The 18,753-nt window shown below is 43.1% G+C and overlaps 2 protein-coding genes across 2 annotated transcripts; both read left to right on the top strand.

Moving 5' to 3' along the window:
* Positions 1–337: 337 nt before the first annotated feature.
* On the top strand, positions 338–4,425 carry hsd3b7 (hydroxy-delta-5-steroid dehydrogenase, 3 beta- and steroid delta-isomerase). Its single transcript, XM_071531099.1, has 3 exons — positions 338–564; positions 1,318–1,480; positions 2,366–4,425. The coding sequence occupies exons 1-3, from the start codon at positions 502–504 to the stop codon at positions 2,776–2,778; spliced, it is 639 nt and encodes a 212-aa protein (XP_071387200.1). The 5' UTR covers positions 338–501; the 3' UTR covers positions 2,779–4,425.
* A 2,178-nt stretch (positions 4,426–6,603) lies between these two features.
* On the top strand, positions 6,604–18,540 carry tbc1d10b (TBC1 domain family, member 10b). The gene is made up of 10 exons (XM_071531098.1): positions 6,604–7,030; positions 8,205–9,254; positions 10,158–10,257; positions 10,412–10,519; positions 11,179–11,285; positions 11,932–12,046; positions 13,397–13,462; positions 13,569–13,758; positions 14,082–14,236; positions 14,402–18,540. The coding sequence occupies exons 2-10, from the start codon at positions 8,224–8,226 to the stop codon at positions 15,329–15,331; spliced, it is 2,802 nt and encodes a 933-aa protein (XP_071387199.1). The 5' UTR covers positions 6,604–7,030; positions 8,205–8,223; the 3' UTR covers positions 15,332–18,540.
* Positions 18,541–18,753: the final 213 nt, after the last annotated feature.

Here is an 18,753-nt window from a genome sequence, read left to right as displayed (position 1 = left end):
CAGAACAACATCCTGGCCTTCTCTCTCTTGTTCACATTAACCAAGTTGGTCACAGTGTAAGAATGAACCATTGTCTTTGTAGGCAAGACTGGCTCTGCCCGAGCATTTAGATAAACAAACGGAGACGAACGCTACAAAAAGCGCGCAAGGAGAAATGTCATGAAGACCCAGAGAGTTCTTTTTATCTTCTTTCTCCTCTCTCTCTCTCTCTCTCTCTCTCTCTCTCTCTCTCTCTCTCTCTCTCTCTCTCTCTCTCTCTCTCTCTCTCTCTCTCTCTCTCTCTCTCTCTCTCTCTCTCTCTCTCTCTCTCTCTCTCTCTCTCTCTGCGTCTGACATTCCGCAGCCATTCCTTCGTTTGGCGTCACACAGCACATTCCAGTCATAAATGTGGCAGGGTCAAGAAAACACTGTATCCTTCTCTCCCGACTCCTTCTCTGACTGTTTCTCTGGTTTGTCCTGCACAGGGGTAACGAAGACACGCCCTACCACGTTAATCACACCATGCCCTATCCCAAGAGCAAGGCGAAGGCCGAGAAAATCGTGCTTGAAGCTAACGGCACCAAGGTACTGCACGTTCACACTCTTCATTTTACAACATGATGTGCCAACTCTCATTTTTATAGATGTTGCACTCAAAAAGGCCAGCAGCATTCTTGCTTTTACAACCAAACCAAGTCAAATTTATTAAAAGCATATTTTAAGTGCCACTGTGGACTACACAGACGCTGAGAGCAATAAAAAAAGCAAACAAAGAGGGTGAAGTAACAATAATAAAACCATAATAGGGTAAACAAAAAGAACTGATACAAGCTACAGATGCAGGATAGAAAACAGAACTAAATGGCATCATCCAGATACAGTAACTCTAACTGTGTGTGTGTGTATGTACATGAGTTTATTAATGTGGCTGTTTCAGCAAGAACACTCATATTCTTGTTACTGAATACAATCATTATTGAATTATTGAAGTAATTGAATTATTACTGAATACTAGAATATCGAATACCAGGAATTGCCTCTGTCAGACTAAATGGCACAACATGCAAACCTGAAAGCTGTAGAGCTGTTTGCCTTTTCTCTGGTATTTGCTCAGTGGGTTGAAAGTTGTGACACTGTGGGGAGATTCTTGTGCAACTTTGCCACAGTGCCGAAAACAAATAATGGATCATTCCCCCGTGGCCTCGCTGTGGTATCACTCCACCCTCCTGCTGTTTATATTCAAAATCTGCCATAATCCAGTTTCACCGCTTTTGCAGAAATGTTTTCATTCCTGGTCCCCCCTTCCTAACACTCCCTCCTCCTCTTCTGTTTGTCCAGGTGAACGGAGGGGCGAGTCTATACACATGCTCTCTGAGGCCCACTGGGATCTACGGTGAGCAGCACCAGCTAATGAAGGACTTCTATATGCTGAGCGTTCGAACGGGAGGCTGGGTCATTCGGGGCGTCCCACAAGACACCGAACACGGGCGGGTCTACGCAGGTGAGCCTAAAGTTCTTGGTTTGCGACCCCAATTCATGACCACAACTGTGAGGGAACAGGCCATCATCCAGCCTGGGGATCCCAGACAAGCGGTATCTTTTTTCAACTCATTTTGAAAAGCAGAGGCCCAGTAACCCACATTGTGAAGGAGTGCCTAGTAAAAACCTAGCATGGTGACGTATGTTCACACCAGGACCAGAAGCAGAAGTAGACTTTTCACACAATGAAAAACTCAGAGGAAGTGAGACGTTTCCCTGCCACGGCAAATCAACAACTTCTGATGGTCTGATGCCTCAGCAACCACAAGTCTTAAAAAGACTTTACTATACAAGCGACATCACAAGACAGATAGATGGTGCAACATGATAAGCATGAATAGACATCGATACTAAACCATAAGAGCATTACATGAAATTCGACAGGTACGAGACATTTCATAAAAGCAATGGACAATTGATAAACGTTAAACACAGAGAAGATTAGTATTTAAACCATCATCACTGTTTATGATTTTACTGATGTAATATGCATACTTCTTCTACTACTACGTTTATTAGCATTATTTTTTTTGTATTCATTGTTGTTTATATATATATATATAGTTATTGTTTCTATTTTGTTTTTTTGACCTGTTGTAAAGTGTCTTTGAGTATCATGTAAAGCGCTTTATAAATAAAATTTATTATTATTATTATTATTATTGTTGTTGTTGTTGTTGTTGTTAGTAGTAGCAGTAGTAGTAATAGTAGTAGTATTCGCACATTAAGCATGGGAGCTCATTTGTAAATCCTTTGTAGCGTCTCCTCAACTTAACTAAGGGCATTGTCAGCCTAGTATGATATTAACCCTTTTTTAAAATTTATGTTTATTTTTTTTTGTTGCTAGGCAACGTGGCATGGATGCATCTTCTGGTGGCCCGAGCGCTGAGGGAGCGGCCGCAAACGGTGGGAGGCGAGGCGTACTTCTGTTATGACGACTCGCCCTACAAGAGCTACGAGGATTTCAACATGCAGTTCCTGTCTGCGTTCAACTTCAGTCAGGTGCGCATGCCGCTGCTGGTGCTGTGGTTCCTGGCCTGCTTCAACGACCTGCTGCGCTGGCTGCTGAGGCCCGTGTGCAACTTCACACCACTGCTCAACCGCTACACGCTGGCCGTAGCCAGCACCTCCTTCACCGTGAGCTCCGACAAAGCCCTGCGCCACTTCCAGTACCGCCCCCTGTACGACTGGGACCAGTGTCGAGCCCGCACACAGAAATGGGTCAACACTTTCCCTCAGAACAACGACAAAGACTCCTAATGTGCAACTAAAACCTGCTGCCTAGAGAAGCGCAATAACCCGCTATTGGCCATTACTCCGATTAAAGGAATGAGTCACCGCAAAATGAAAGTTCAGTCACTAACCACTCACCCCCATGTCAGTTTGCCAGACATCTTAAAGATCCAGTGCAGTGATTTCAACTCAGTCCGGAAAAGTTTGATTTTGATTTCTAACACAATGAGCATCATTCTGTTCAGTTTCTGATGGTTAGATGGTCCAAATCCTGTAGGACTGAGTGAGAGCTGAACCTTCCACTGCAGACAATATTCCTATCTTTGGGGAACAAATATCCAGAGTTGGAACTTTGGCACCCAACAACAATGGAGGCACAGAAATTTTGGCTAGTTTGGCAAGTAGCTGGCTGGATATTGTCTGACAGACTATGGGGCATCTCATTAACTATCCATACTGTCGACCAATCAGAGCATTCATTAAAGCCTGGGTGTAGGTGACATCACTTACACCAGGAAGTAGACTGGAGTTTTTCAAAGGGCGTTAGTCCACAGTGCTGACAGTTGCAATAATTTGTGTAACTTTGAATTAACAAGTCCTTTGTTAAATTATACAATGAAATTGAGAAATGGAATTCTCATTGCACCGGACTTTTTAACAAGGTTTCTCATAATCAGAGTCGAGCTTACCCAGCTATGACCTTTAAATGTGTCGATCCAAAACCAGGTTACTTCAGCAACCGGGTTAAGACCAAAGTTTACTTTTTATGTAAATAAAGCAGCACAGTGTGTTCCCGCCCTGATGAACAGTATTAGGACTGAGAAGCATTATTAGCTTCTGCTAATTTATGATTTTCTCAGCGAGTTTTGTGGGAGTCATTTCTTCCAGCACACTCTAGTTGCACTAACTGAAGAATTTTCACCAAATCAAATCAAATGGGATGTTTTGGACTTAAGGGCACAATGCAATATCCATCTTGGAGTCAAAGACTTTGTTTTTCTCAACACCCAGTGAATCTCAGAAACTGGGGAGAAATGAATGTTCAAAACACTGCAATGCATTTGTATTTGAATTCCACTCTTTCAGCCTCTTTGAAGAAGTCTTAAGTTCAGATAATATTAACAATATTATAACAGCAATATTAAGACAGAAGAAAAAATGCAGTATATATGTCAGGTAATAGAACAGTGGGGTTTTTTGCACAAATGATTTTTTAGTGATTTTAAAAGATGACACTGATTTCACCAGTCTAAGCTTCATTCCAAAGCCGAGGCCGGCGGGCAGCGATCGGCCGGTCAGATGAATCCGTTTCTCCTGTATTTGGTATATTAATGTAGTGCTTTTGCTTTTATACAGATAATGATGATGAAGCACTTATGGATCTTATAGAAGATCTGATTTATTTGATTGCATTGGATTCAATACTTCTTTTCGGTGTTGAATTTGATACAGTATTTACATCTTAAACATTAGTACAATAATATAGTATATATTTGTATAATTTTATTGTTTGTAACTATGACAATTGTAAAGTTTACAAATGTAAAAACATTAATTAAATAGATTATTATCTTGTATTTCAGTAATCCATTGATAATTGTGTAAGTGTCATAATTTAAAGAATATACACATTTAAAAAATCTTTGTCTACTAATTCTCATGTTTCATGTATTTAATTTTAAATAAACATAATTTAATATATTCAGCATTGCGTTGCTAATTGTGACTTTGTTGCTGCACATGGATTGGATTCACACTACAACAGGAATAGGCTCGTTTTTCTTTCTTTTCTATTTTTGAATCTGTAATTGGTCTTGGTAATGCTGATCTTAGACCAGTTTACTTTATAAGTCAGAATAAGGTTTATACGGCCACAAGCCTGACCAATGATCTTAAATCACTGTTTTAGTTCAAATCTGCTTCATGTTTATGGCCTCTCACTGTTTCCACACGGATGATGGACATTTTCCACCTCAGGGTTACCATGGAGACGTGGAAGTTGTTTACCCGCAGTGCAGAGCGCTGAACCCTATGGCTGATCCGGTCTATGCACGGCAGTGGAAACCAGTCATCATACTCTGTCGCAAACAGCTGGATGGCATATTAGCAGGATGAGTAAGAGAGGAGAAGGGAGTTCCTCTGCAGAGCAATTTGACAACATGCTTGGGTTTCCCCAGTTATGTGCGGTTTTCCATGGATATCCTCACAATATTTACTTTCACACTGACATGGAAACCGCAAGGCCGGCAAGAACCGACTCAAACTTCCAAAACATTTCAAAAACATTCGGGATTTTAGTGCTATTAGGAAAAGAATTGTTTTTCTAGTAACAAACGGCATAATGTGTATGGATAAATACCAAATATGGGAGTCCAAGTTACCAAAGTGCTGACTGTGAGGATGCCTTAAGGTCAGTGTGTGTGTGTGTGTGTGTATGTGCTGAACATTGGTTGCACCCAGGTTGTGTCAGTCTGTTTGAGTGTGTGTGTGTGTGTATGACTTAAGTCACCTTCAGGGACACACACTAGACTTAAGACCAGTTGATTGGGGACGGCTTGTGCAATTGGGGACAAAAGCCGTGTCCCCAATTGGTAAAAAGCTGATTTTTAGGTCAGTGGTTAAGGTTAGGGTTAGGGTTAGGTTTAGGCAAGTAGTGGTTATGGTTATGGTTATGGTTAGGGTTAGTCTCCAGGAAATGAATGTAAGTCTACTATGTAAATACCCCAAAAGTGACATAAGTAAGACTGTGTGTGTGTGTGTGTGTGTGTGCTGAGCATTGGTTACACCCATGTTGTCTGTCTATTTGTGTGTGTGTGTGTGTTGTGTTTGTATCTGTGTGTGGATTTGTGTGTATGTGTTGATCATCACTCTCTTCCAGGTTGTAAGTTTGAGTGTGTATGTACGCACGTCTATGCTGTGTGTTTGTGTGTGGGGGTGGGTGGGCGTTGAGCATTACTCACTCCCAAGTTGTGTGTGTACATGTATCTGTACGTGTGCTGGTGGATGTGTGTGTGTGTGTGTGTGTGTGTGTGTTTGGAAACCATGTGTGTAAAAAGTGGCCACATCATTGTTTTGTATCCCTAATATGACATAAAAAAAAGTGTTAAAACGTGTGTGTGTGTGTGTGTGTGTGGTCGGGTGTGTGGGTGTTGAGCATCGTTCACCGTTCACACCCAGTTTCTCACAGCCAGTAAAAATGGATGTAATTAAGGGGGATTGCGCCATCTAGTGGCAAAACAAAAGCTTGGCAGTATAGTGTAGTTGATTTACTCGCTTTAATGTGACGTCTTTCATCCTATTATTTTTACTAATACATTGTTTTTACCCTCTATTCGTACATTTTTATTTTGTGGTGCCTTCTTGTTCTTACTTATTTTAATTTAAATATGATGTTAAAGCACTTTGTAAACTCTTTTTTAAAAAGTGCTATCAAATAAACATTAAACATAATTATAGTAATATTATTGTTGTTGTTTTTGTCGTTGTTGTTGTTGTTGTTGTTAGTTAGTTAGTTAGTTAGTTAGTTAATCAGTCAGGTACTTAGTTATTATTTATATTATATTACTATACTGTGTATATATTATTTCCAGCGAAAGCGATAGAGATTCCGCTATTAATGTGTGTATGCCTATTTGTGGTAAATGAGACTGACTTTGATCGAAACAATAGCAAATTTGGATAAAGAATCATATTTTAATTTTTTTGTAAAAATTTCAGTGTAGTTCACTCACGGATGAGTTCACTGGAAGGGAGGCTCCCGTGCAAATGCGTGTGTGTTCCCGATGATACTGACGAGAACGCGCACGTAGCTGTCAGTAGGAAATGCAGGCGGCTGGAGTTGGATGTGCCCCAGCCGCAAGGCAATATCGACTTGGATAATTTAACAAAGAAAGTCCAGTTTGCTTCAGAATGAAAAATATTAAAAACAAGGTTGCTTGACGTTGGTGAGAATGGTCGCAGCAACGTGATATGTGTGAGGGTAACCGAGACATTCAGCTAGCTAGCTAGGCTAACAACAACAGAACACTACCGCTAACCTAAGCTGTAAGATAAAATAAGCTAAGTTAGCTAGCTGGTAACTTAGCTAGCTAGCTCGCCACTTGCAGGACATTTGCGCCTCCAGGTCCTCACCCAGTTCAGTCGCCTGTTCCTGTCGCCCGGCCTCGTTTTTTCGTGTTTTCATTTAACGGAGGAGGTAACGGAACCGGAGCTGTGGGGGGGCCACGGACAGGAACCCCCTGGCTGTCCAGGCGGACGGATCACATTGACACGGCCGTGGGTGAGTTCAGTAGCGGGATTGAAGTTGTGGTTGACCGGGGCAGCGGATGGGCAAGGCCGTGGTCTGGGATCGGCCGGGGCCTGGCAGGGAGGGTGTTGACTATTAGCTGTTAGTAAATGATATCTGCTGTGTGCTGAATCGGGAAGTTGTGTCGCTTTGAGAGAGGCCTCTTGGGAGGATACGACAACAAAGTGGCTGAGCTGTTGTAGCTAATGTTAGCTACTAGCAGGTAGCCTAAACGTTAGCTGTCTGGAAGCACCACTATACAGACATAAACCTGCTTCATCAGCAAAATACTGGCTCTCCATGGTCATCAGGGTAGCTTTTGAGATAGTTGCTAATGCACCGGTCCATCTATAAAAAAAAATCTGTGGGTCCGTTAACGCAGCTTTTTTTTTTTTTTTTTTTTTTTTTTTTAACATTGTGGGCATATTTGTTTTGTGCCCCTGGATTGCCTGCTGATGAAAGGAAATTGTGGTAAAAATGTAATCGCAAATCGCAAACTTGCTTTATTTAAACTTTTTGCCTTGTGAAATCTGCTATGGTGCAATATACTGAACCTATCTTAATGATATGGTTTGACGTGATTTTCTCCAAATGCTGCTGTAGTACACCTGCTAACTCCATTTATTATGAAGTCATATTACAATATAAGTCTGACATACAAGTTTCTCAGTATTGCAAAAGATTAAACAGAGATGTTTATTACTGTTATTGTTTACATTGTTATTGTTTCTATAAACAGTACACCTAAATGGCATGATTGAAGAGTAATAAGTGTACTATCTGTTAGCATGTTTGATATGCTGTGTTTGGTGGGCTGGATGGGCTCCTGGTGAGCCCAGCATCATTAAGTGGTGTGTATTTCTTCACACTATGTCCCAAAGATTTCCATGATTTCAAAAATTTAGGCTAGCCCACTTCTTCAACTGCTTCTCTATTGTTCCAATTTTAAGAAGAGGAACAGACACACTTGGCCTCAGGCTTCCTCCCTAAGTTTTCATTGTCATGATTTCTGTTAAAGTAGATTTTCTCGTTATCCACCATTGATATGTTAATTGTTTATGAACCAAACAGATGCAAGTTTCATTTGTAAGAACATTAATGACTGAATGGATGATTGTTAGTTGGCATAAGAAAACTTACCTCCATCTTTCTCCCTCTATCTGCAAAGGAGAGATCAGAGTGGAACCATGGCTGAAATCTCCACCCTAACCCCATCACCTCCTGCATTAGGCGATCATCATGCAGCTCCATCCATCCCTCCGCCCTCAGCTGTCCTCTCTGCTCCAGAGCTCTCCAAGGAGGCATCCATCCCCAAGTCTTCTCTCTACAATGACAAAGCTTTGATTGGAAACACTCCTACGACACAATCGGCAGGTTCACCCCTGTCTCCCCAGAAGCCCATGCCGGGCCCGCCCTTATGTCCCCCCAAACCTGTCCCAGGAGGGGTCACAGCTGAGAATCCTTTCCCCCCATCGGTAGATGAGGCTGTGCCACAGAATGAGGAAGTGGCAGGGAAAGATGCAGAGACTGGATTGGTGTCAGTCAGTGACCCAGCTGCTGCAGACCTCTTGAACACCACATCAGAGACCCTCGCTCAGCCAAGTGAGCCATCAGCTCAGGCCATAGTGCAACAGGCGTCCCCCTCCCCTGATCTTAATCCTGGACCTAATCTCTACCCCAGTGTGCATGTCACCCACAACCCTAATCCTGTCACTGATGATGCTCAGTTGACAGAGGGCCAACCCCAAACCACTGCAGCTTCAGATCCCACACCTGCTCCCCAAGGCTCCGCCCAAACAACAATAACCGAAGCAGCAGTAATGGCTGAAGAAGAGAAACCCCAGCCGCCGCAACGAGCACAAAACCCTCAAACTCAGCCTCCCCCTCTGTCCCCAAAACCTGACACTCTCAGCGGAGCAAGGAATGCTGAACTGCCCAGCACCCCCACCAGAGCCGAACACCCCAGCCCCTCGGTCCCAGTGATCCACGAGCCGGCTTCGGCCCTCTTCCTGCCCAACCCTAACCCCATCCCCCGGCCGGCTCCCGACACCCTCAGCTACCTGGAGTCGGCCAGCCTGATGTCGGGGACGCTGGAGTCTCTGGCGGGGCTCGGAGAGGATGGGAGCTCTGTGGGCTCAGACTCCGAGATCAACGGCCTGGCTGTCAGACGCACTGATAAATATGGCTTCCTCGGTGGGAGTCAGTACAGCGAAAGTGGGTAGGTATTAAAACATCAAACCAACCACACATCATACACTCTTATATCTTCCAGCCTCTGTGCAAGTGAGATATTCCTGGCATACCTGATTATGCTCACTGCTTTATTCCTTTATGGCTGAGGTATTCTGAAATCATAAGCCCACATTTCAGTATGGCTGTTTGAGGGAGGGAAATGGGAAGCTTCTCTGTTATTTCTTATGCTTCCATGCTGACAGCTCACTGTTTGGAATATGAGACGGCATTAGATTGTGGCTGGTGACTTGATTTACACAGACAGATGTGAATCCTTGTGTGATGATTCTGGCCTGCCTTCATGCCTATCTTCCTTTTAATCAGCCGCCCGGCCTTCCCTGGTCATCTGATTCCCTCTGCTACTCGTCTGCCCCAAAGTGATCTTCCACTCTTCCCAGTCCCACCCCTCTCTTCACTGTCCTCTCCTTCTCTGCTGCTCTAAACATATCTATCTGTCCTTTATCTCTCCTTGGTCTGACTCAGATAGTGCTGAGAGCGATTTTGTGACTCAATATGTACTGACTGTGTGTCTCTCCTCTGTATCACCCCGCTCCCACCCATCTGCTCACTCCCTCTTTTTTTTCCCAGATTTGCTTCTAGTTTTCCTGACAGGCTAATTGCTCTTCCGCCCTTGAATAATTAAAACATTTATTGATTTGCTCTGGGTAGTGATGGTGCCTCCGTCGCAGTGTATGGATGTAGTGTATCTCACTAATTCAATGTAATGGAGTATGTGTGAACGCTGAAGACAAAGTGAGCCGTATTATGTGCTGCATGGGTTAAAAACTCTCTAAACACATCTAGAGTCCAATATTATGGAGTATGAAACAGAATACTTCCCAGTTCTATCAATGACGTATTCATACTATATTATTACTCATTATTACAGTGAAAAGGATCTTCGAGTTGAAGTGGCCAGACAGAGAGAGATGAAATGGCTTGATATGTTCAACAACTGGGACAAGTGGATTAAACATCGCTTCCAGAAGGTATTCACATCCTTCCAAATGTGTGTGTCATAGGATTTGTGTTTAGAATTAGGAATGAGAACTGTGTGTGTATGTGAATGTTTGGGTGTGGTTTGGGTACACTAGATAATGCCTTGGAGAAAGTCCCATGTGTCTGCCTGTATGTATGTCGCAGGTGAAGTTGCGCTGTAGGAAGGGGATCCCATCGTCTCTCAGGGCCAAAGCCTGGCAGCTGCTATCCAACAGCAAAGATCTCTTGGATGCCAACCCCGGGAAATTTGAGGTATAACTGCTACCAACCCCCCAGCATCACCATTACCACAAAGACAGAGACACCCTCTATTGTGTAATCAAGCTCTCATGGTGCCAAAAATGTCATTTTATTGGCCAAGCATTCATCAAAGAGGGCATTTACAAATATGGATAGTCAGAAAACTGAAAAGTACACAGCAGTATCACATGGAAATTCAGTTAGATCTTGGATCTCTTATAAGATGAATTTTAGTTTGATTGATAACATTCAAGGTCAGTGGAGAGGGTTTTCTGACTAAGTGGCTGACTCTTAAGTGAAAGATCGTAGGATAGGGGAGTTGTGGCTGGGTAGGGCAATTATAACTCCAGGGGTGCTGAAGGGGCGCAGGCGCAAACCTAGCTAGTTGTAAGCCTCTTATCAGTACCGGTAATCCTGCCTGTCAGAGCCCCACCTCCCTGTCCAGGCTGGAGGGGGGTCCAGCCTTGTCTGGGCCCGGGTCCCAGCAGCCTGTTGCTTTTGTCTGAGGAACAATTTCTCCTCTACCTTTTCACTTTTCAGTTGTTGTTAGTCTGTTAAACCTGGTTTCATACAGGCCTTTGCAGCCTAATCCACTTTGATATCTAATTTAGTGCTTGTCACCAAGACTCAAGAAATCATTTGAAACATTTCTCTCACTTTTGCACCTACAGGAACTGGAGAGAGAGCAGGGAGAAGCTAAATGGCTGGACATCATAGAGAAGGACCTGCACCGACAGTTCCCCTTCCATGAAATGTTTGCTGCTCGTGGTGGACATGGGTAAATGCCTCCGCAGTGTTTATATGAGTGTTTAAAGATTAGAACAAACTTAAATGATCCCCATGGGGAAATTGGGCCTTTGCAGCAACAGATAACAGGATACAGCAAAGAAAAACAGGATATAAATAAGAATAGGTCAAATTGGGGATAGTAAACATGACACAACCAACAATGTCAGACACTATATACGTACTATATACACTCATATATGTAAATTGTTTTAAAATGACCAATTCAAATCAAACTAGAACATATTAAGTTGATAGATGAAGATCAAAAAATCTGTGAATACATCAATTACTTCTAGTGTGTGCAAAATGATAGCAGTAGATCATACTGACACGAAGAAAAGATACAAAAAGAAAACATGAAAACATCTATGAAAATATAATGATATATATGAAAATATAGTGTTACTTAATAAGAGTTTTCATTCACTTACATTGGAGTGAAGTGTTCTCAAAGGCAGTTATTCTTGTCTGCGTTGGAACATTTAATTTTTCCGTTTCTTGAGCCCAGAACCCCCTGATTTGATTTGCATTGTTCCCTCCATGAGTCATGCAGTCATAGGAAAGTGCATGCAGTGGTCAGGCATTTCTGGGTGTTTGGCCACTGCTTAAATTCTCCCTGGCCGTTGTTCCCGCAGGCAACAGGATCTGTATCGGATCCTGAAGGCCTACACCATCTACCGGCCCGACGAGGGCTACTGCCAGGCCCAGGCTCCAGTGGCTGCAGTGCTGCTCATGCACATGCCTGCTGAGGTGAGGGGGGGGGTTGACTGGGAGGGGAGAGGAGGGGGGGCAGGGATGGATAGGAGATAAGAGCGTTCATTAGGGAAGGGACGATATGCTTATCTCACGATACGATTCGATACCGCGATATGTGGTTCATGATACGATGTAATAAATAAAAGATCAGTGACAACAAAGTCTGACTGTGCAGAATTCTGTTTATTTCTGAGCCACAAATCATTCTAGCATTGGCTTGCTAGAATGTAAACATTTTAAAAATGTCATTACAAAGTGTAATTAATATACTATAATTTGGATGGAGAGCTTGTGAAATTTAATTGTGATGATGATCAAGCCGTCTCATTTGTGTTTACTACAGCAGAATAAAAGGTAGCTAATATTGTGATTCATTTCCTGCCCCACGATACATATTGTCACTTTTTTGTATTGCAATATATTGAATTTCAATATTGTCCCATCCCTAGTGTTCATTGGGTTTGGGGTTAGTAAATGAAAAGATTTTATCAATGTCGATTCCTTAATGATGCCTTTTCAACAGTCCACTTCCTTAACTATTCCCTTACTGGGTTCTTTCTCATAGATATTACTCTTACAGACGTTCATAACAACCCAAAAATACTAAGTATGTGATTGAATTGATTGAAATTCTTCTACCAATCCTGAAATAGAATGAATTAAAAATGATTAACTGTTCATACCATAGTGTTTTATTATTGTGTTATTCACAATACCCTTGACTGCAAAATGTGTTCAGCCTGAACGCACATCACACAACTGTACTGTATGTGTGTGTGCAAGTGCGTGTGTTTGACTGCAAGGTTGAAGCGTGAAGTGGTGAGGCTCAGGTAGCAGTGTGTGTTCAGTTCACTTCTCTGTGACACAGGAGCGTAGTGTGTCTTTAGCGAAGTGTAGTCACAGTTTCGATGTCTAGATGTGGGTGCGGACCTAACGTCTGCCTAGTCTATTTGTGGTCTTTATCAAACTATCGGCACACTTTTGATCTCTTCCTCCTAACCTTGCCATGCTCGCTCTGCTGCTGTGCGCTTCAGCTGCAAAGCAACTGCTTTCAACGACTCACTCTCACCTCTCTCCAAGTTCACTATATCATGTCACAACCTCGCTGTCACTTACACAAGTAGACCAGGGAAGAATGGAGAGCAAAATGATTAAATAGCTAGTTAAAAATTTCCATTTCGTTGTATTAAAAAAAGAACAGGGAAAAACTGGTCATCAATTACAGGAATTGATTTGGCAAACATGTTTCAGTTCACTAATTTCTGGAAATACTGGAACCTCAGTGGAACCAGATTTTGATTGCGAACTCTAATTGGTTTGATATAATGTGGTTCTGTTTTGCAGCAAGCCTTCTGGTGCCTTGTCCAGATATGTGAGAAATACCTTCCAGGCTACTACAGCGCCGGTCTGGTGAGTGAATGAACAAACTCCTGTCTGTCTGTCTGTCTCTCATACCCCATCTCTGTGTAGACCTTCTGAGCTTTATTGATTCGTCCTTTTGCCAAACCTCCTAAAGGAAGCGATCCAGCTGGATGGAGAGATCTTCTTCTCCCTGCTGCGGCGTACGTGTCCCATGGCCTACCGTCACCTTAAGAAGTTCAAGATCGACCCGATTCTCTACATGACCGAGTGGTTCATGTGCGTCTTCTCACGGACCTTACCGTGGTCCTGTGTGCTGCGTGTATGGGACATGTTCTTCTGTGAAGGTAATACACAGGCCTTGATGAATTGATTTGCAGGCAGCTATCAAGGCTCTTGTCTGTATCTAGGTCATTAGCTGGGTTTACATCCAAGTATTTTTATGTGAATTATGATGTATCAAATTAGAAAAATTGAATGGAAATGGCATTTTTTTCTAAAATTTCCTCTATTCCAAAACGTTTTTACACTCACTTGAGAAACTTTTTTGACTGTACAGAAAGTATGTGATAAATAGCAATCCAAACACATTTGTCTAAAAGTCACTTAAAATTCTGTTAAAATGTACTTGTTAGTTGGATAGAAACATAACTAATGTCTGTGGTTTCAGGGGTGAAGATCGTCTTCCGTGTGGGCCTGGTGCTGCTGAAGCAGATGCTTGGCTCTGTGGATAAGCTGCGGGAGCTGCAGGGCATGTATGAAACCATGGAGCGTCTGAGGAACATCTCACCCGACAGTGTCAGAGAGGACATATTGGTACAGGAGGTCGGTGTCTCTCTGGCCTTCACAAACCACATACAGACACACAGACACATGCGCACAACCCACTCCTGTTCTTACTCACCGACACGAGTTATGAGTCAACTTGCACTGTAGCCTAAATAAGTAATGTTTACTTCCTCTGTCTGCCTTGTGGTTCTCTCTGTGCAGATCATCACCCTCCCAGTGACGGAGGCTCTGATAGAAAGGGAGTGCAACATCCAGGTGAGGAAGTGGAGGGAGTCCAGAGGGGAACTGACGCACCAGCCGGGCCGCCGCCTCCACGGGACGAGGGACATCCACGAGCACAAACGCCGCGCCGCCTCCATCAGCTCGGGCGGCAGCTTCTCCTTCCTGGGAAGCTCGATCCCTCCCCCCGGACCCCTCAGGGCCTCCTCCAGCCTCCTGTCGCTCCCCGGCTTCCGCAAGTCGAAGACTCCTTTCCGCTCCCAAATGAAGAAGGGCTCCTTCTCCGGGCCGTCAGGATTTGAGGGCCTGCCGCCTCAGCCGCCTCCCGCGGCGACCTCGAGCCCAAGCCGAGCCCCCGCCCATAAGCCACCCCTTCCTGGGGCCGGTCCCAGGGCGCCGGCAGCCCACGTTCAGAGCCCCCTTGTCGGGACCGGCCCGTCACCTGGGCCTTCTCCGGCCTCAGAAGCCCCTTCAGCACAGGGCCAGCCTGACGCTTCGGCCCCAACACCAAGCAAACCACCTCCCAACACGCTGTCGCCCTCCCCTAAGATCGTCTCTGAGCACATCACCCCGACCATCCCGTCGCCCACTGCAAACAACGCCCCTCTGCCCCCCTGTCCAGATGCAAAAAAAGAAGCGGCAGTGGCAGCAGCGGCCACGGCAACACCTGGAGAGGAAGAAGGGAAGAAAAAGAAGAAAAGCAAAGAAGACAGGAAGAAGGAAAAGGAGGACGAGAAGCAAAAACTGAAGGAAAAGAAGGAGAAGGAAAGGGCTGACAAAGAGAGGGCTAAGAGGGAGAAAGAGAGGCTAGAGAGAGAAAAGAAAAAAGAAAAAGGGGGGAAGAAAAAGGACAAAGGGGGAGGAGAGGCCGAGGAAAAAAATGGAGCTGCAGCACCAAGAGATTCGGCCTAGTTTTCCACCCCGTCATTCCAGCAGAATGAAAAGGGGGACGCTGGAAAAAAAAAAAAAAGAGGACAGAGGAACAAAAGACCCCCAGAAGCAGAAAGTGATTAATAAAAAAAAAAAGAGGGGGGGGCTTCCTGTATAGTGCATCATTTTAAAGACTTAATGTAGTCCCAGGATTAAGACGGAGACAACTGGATCATGGTTTTAATAGCACCTGGGGGGCATTTTGGCCCTTGCCCAATGCTTTCTTTGTCACTGAGTTTTAGTAAGATGGGACAAATTTCCTTTTGCAACTGGAGCATGGACTGTGAGGCTCTGACTAATTTCAGAAGACCACAGTCATTATCTCTTTTAGTTTTTTGTTTTTTTTTTGTTGTTTTTTTTAAATTCTGGTTTAATTTTGATTGTTTTAATCAGATTGATGACAGTGGATAGAAAAACATTGAATGAAGGAATTGTTGAACCGAAAAGTTTGTGGAAATAGTTATGGTGCCATAGAATATGTAAATAGAAAATCTACCTACAGTATATAGGATCCTCTTAGCGCTCCATATGCCCCGTCATTTCTCATCTGTGGACAGGTTACCTGGAATGCCTGAGAGAGAAAAAAGAAAAAGAAAACCTTTTGAAAATTGTCTCAAACGCAGGCACTGAAGACGGCAATGCTAGTAATGTTGTTGGGTGTTCAGGAGGATATATTTATTGTAACGTTAAATGTTGTGAGTGAGTGTGTGCCTTAGTAGTGTAGTGAAATGTGTTACTGTTCTATGTGTGGCCTCCCTGTTTTCGGTCGCCCTCTTTGCCTGCTTTTTGTTTTTTTCTCACGCAATGCCATCCTTGAAATAATTTCTGCGCTTCTCCCCGCACCCTTTGCTTTCTTCTGTCGTAGGAATTAATCCGATGGGTAAACGGAGGGACGTACACAGGGATACGCAGACGAAAAGAGGCGGAGAATTAGAAGTACAGCCGGAATCAGACACCTTGCAGTGGTGGCTCTTAGCTGTTTGTTTATTCATAAATTATGTGTGTATTTTGTCCCTGACAAAGCAGCACATAGGGAGCATTTCAAAGCTGTCTTTATTTTTTTCTTGTTTTTTTGTAGTTTTTATTGTTTGCAAACCTCATTTTAAATTTCTTAACATGGAGAGAGAGTGCAGCATATTGATATACTGATAGCGTGAAAACATGCTATACTACCAGCAGTGACCCTGCATGAGTCCTGCAGACCAAATGTCCATCTGTCAAATTAGTATTATTTTGCTTTTGATGAACAAAATAATATATGTATTTTATTTAGCCAAATGTTCATGTGGGTGCGGACCTTCGCGTCCGTTAACCCGGTAGAATGTGATTTCAAGTTTCTTAAGAATGAAGGATTATTTTTGCACTGCCCTGTCACAAAGCACCGCTGAAGTCCACCACTCCGTATTGGTAGTTATGTAGAAAGTAGAGTCTCATCAGGCCGGTTTCACACGTAGGAAATCTGTGCCTTGAGGACCTATAGGAAGCCACTTGACTGGGCGTGCCAGGTGTGCCAATGTAGCATTAACCTCTGAACTTTGACCTTCGGGCTCTGATGTATTTATGTACAAAGTGGTTAATTTAATCAAATATAGTATATTATGAATTATTATTATTATTATTTTGGATCTGACTATTTTTCTATGTGAATAATAGACGCCTGGTTGACTGGAAACGATGGCCGACTACACACGGTTGTAGTCGCAGGGGGATCATATAAAGTGTTGTTTATTTTTAAGATTTTTTTTGTTGTTGTTTTTATTTTTTGCACGTTATGTCCTCTGCTTTTACACGACAAACTCAATGCATGTCTTTGCGATTTTTTTTTAAGTTTACCGCCATCGTTGGTTCGGTCATCTTAGGTTCACGAGTCTCCATATTTACTGAAGTGCAGTATTAAACCGACTGGAGAGGGGAAAAATGGGCCTCCAGCAGAACAATGAACATGAATGGGTGTTTTAGACGTAAGGTTAGGGAGTCGAAGGTCTTAAAACGTACTGTATAATATACTAAGAGGTGATTTATGAGCTCTGAATAGTTCTGTCATTGAAGATCTGAAGTGTGTCTGTCTCACAAAGTTGTGTTGTAACATTCATAATGAATTATCGACTAACTCCCTAACCCAGTCACACTCAGTGTTTCTATACTGTAACATATTTATGCATAACATTAAACGGCACTGAACCCCATCAGTATATGATGCGTAGTGCCAGGTAGTTACTGTAACACCATTTGATGGTCTGGGGAAAAAAACAAAAACAACAAAAAAAAAAAAACATTGATGCTCTTTAACAGTGATTCTCTGTACTGTTTTCGTAGTTCAGGATTAGAGGGACTTTTTCGTGTAATTGTAGCCAACATTGTCCTCCATGTTCACCGTTTCTCACTTATTTTTAGGTCTCGGCATCGCTGTCATTTTTTAAGAAAACGAATTGTTACACACATCTCCGTTCCTCCCACCCCCCCCTCTATTTTGAATCCAGTCCATTATAAGCGCAGACTAGTGTAGTTAGTGAGGATAACCTGAACACGTCTATGCAAACCTTACTCCATCACATGACTGTTGGCAGTGTGTGGTGACAGCAGCACCGATTTCACCTCTTGATGCCATTTGCTACTAGCAGTGGAAATCACAATTGGTGCCGTAGAAAATGAATTCTATGGCTGGTGTTTCCCGAGCACACTTCAGGCCCGTGGATTACAATATTAGATGAGCAATATTTCCCTCGCAGCTCATGTCTTTAAAGCTCTCGAAGTTTGTCTTTTCTCTTTGTCAAGAGGGCTCAAGATGTGACGACGATCAAATGGATCTCGCGCTTCTTCGTGATTCCCCGATGCGGAATCAGCGCTCAGCTCTGCAATATTGAGGATAAATCAAGAAATCTCACTTTCCGTCAGCTCCTTTTGTGCATTTCTGCATCGATCCTGAAATCGTTGTGATTGATTACACTTGATTGGGAATGACCCCGCTGATGCAAATATTTAAAAGCTTGTCAATCGCTTCTCTAATTTTGTCCATGTTCTCTCCCCCGTACCCCCCGTTTGTCTTTTGTGTTTTTTAAGTTTACATGAAACTTGTCTCTGGCGAAAAGTGAAATAAAATCATAGCTAATTGAATTCATTCCTTAACTGCAGAAGATCTACACCTGATGTATTTAATTGATAATGATAATGACATTTGTGATGATGAGTAATAAACCATAATATATTAAATCATCTTGCCTTTTTTTGTCTTGTTTCCCTTATTTGACATGCGAAACTTGTCAAATAAGGAACCGGCATAAACCAATTACTATTATTAAACATTCAGAGCTCTGAGAATAGCAGTGCTGACCAGTTAAAAGTCTGAGATCCTAATAAAGTTATGTATCTGGTCATCTGAGCTGACCTGCAGTCACACTGCTGCT

Source organism: Centroberyx affinis, unplaced genomic scaffold (assembly GCF_046629955.1).
Source record: "Centroberyx affinis isolate AG114_WGS23_722 - 3 ecotype Tasmania unplaced genomic scaffold, CSIRO-AGI_Caff_v1 ptg002033l_1, whole genome shotgun sequence".
In the NCBI taxonomy this organism is placed as follows: domain Eukaryota; kingdom Metazoa; phylum Chordata; class Actinopteri; order Beryciformes; family Berycidae; genus Centroberyx; species Centroberyx affinis.
Note: the sequence above shows the minus strand (reverse complement) of the source record. Positions and strands in the feature narration are given on the sequence as shown.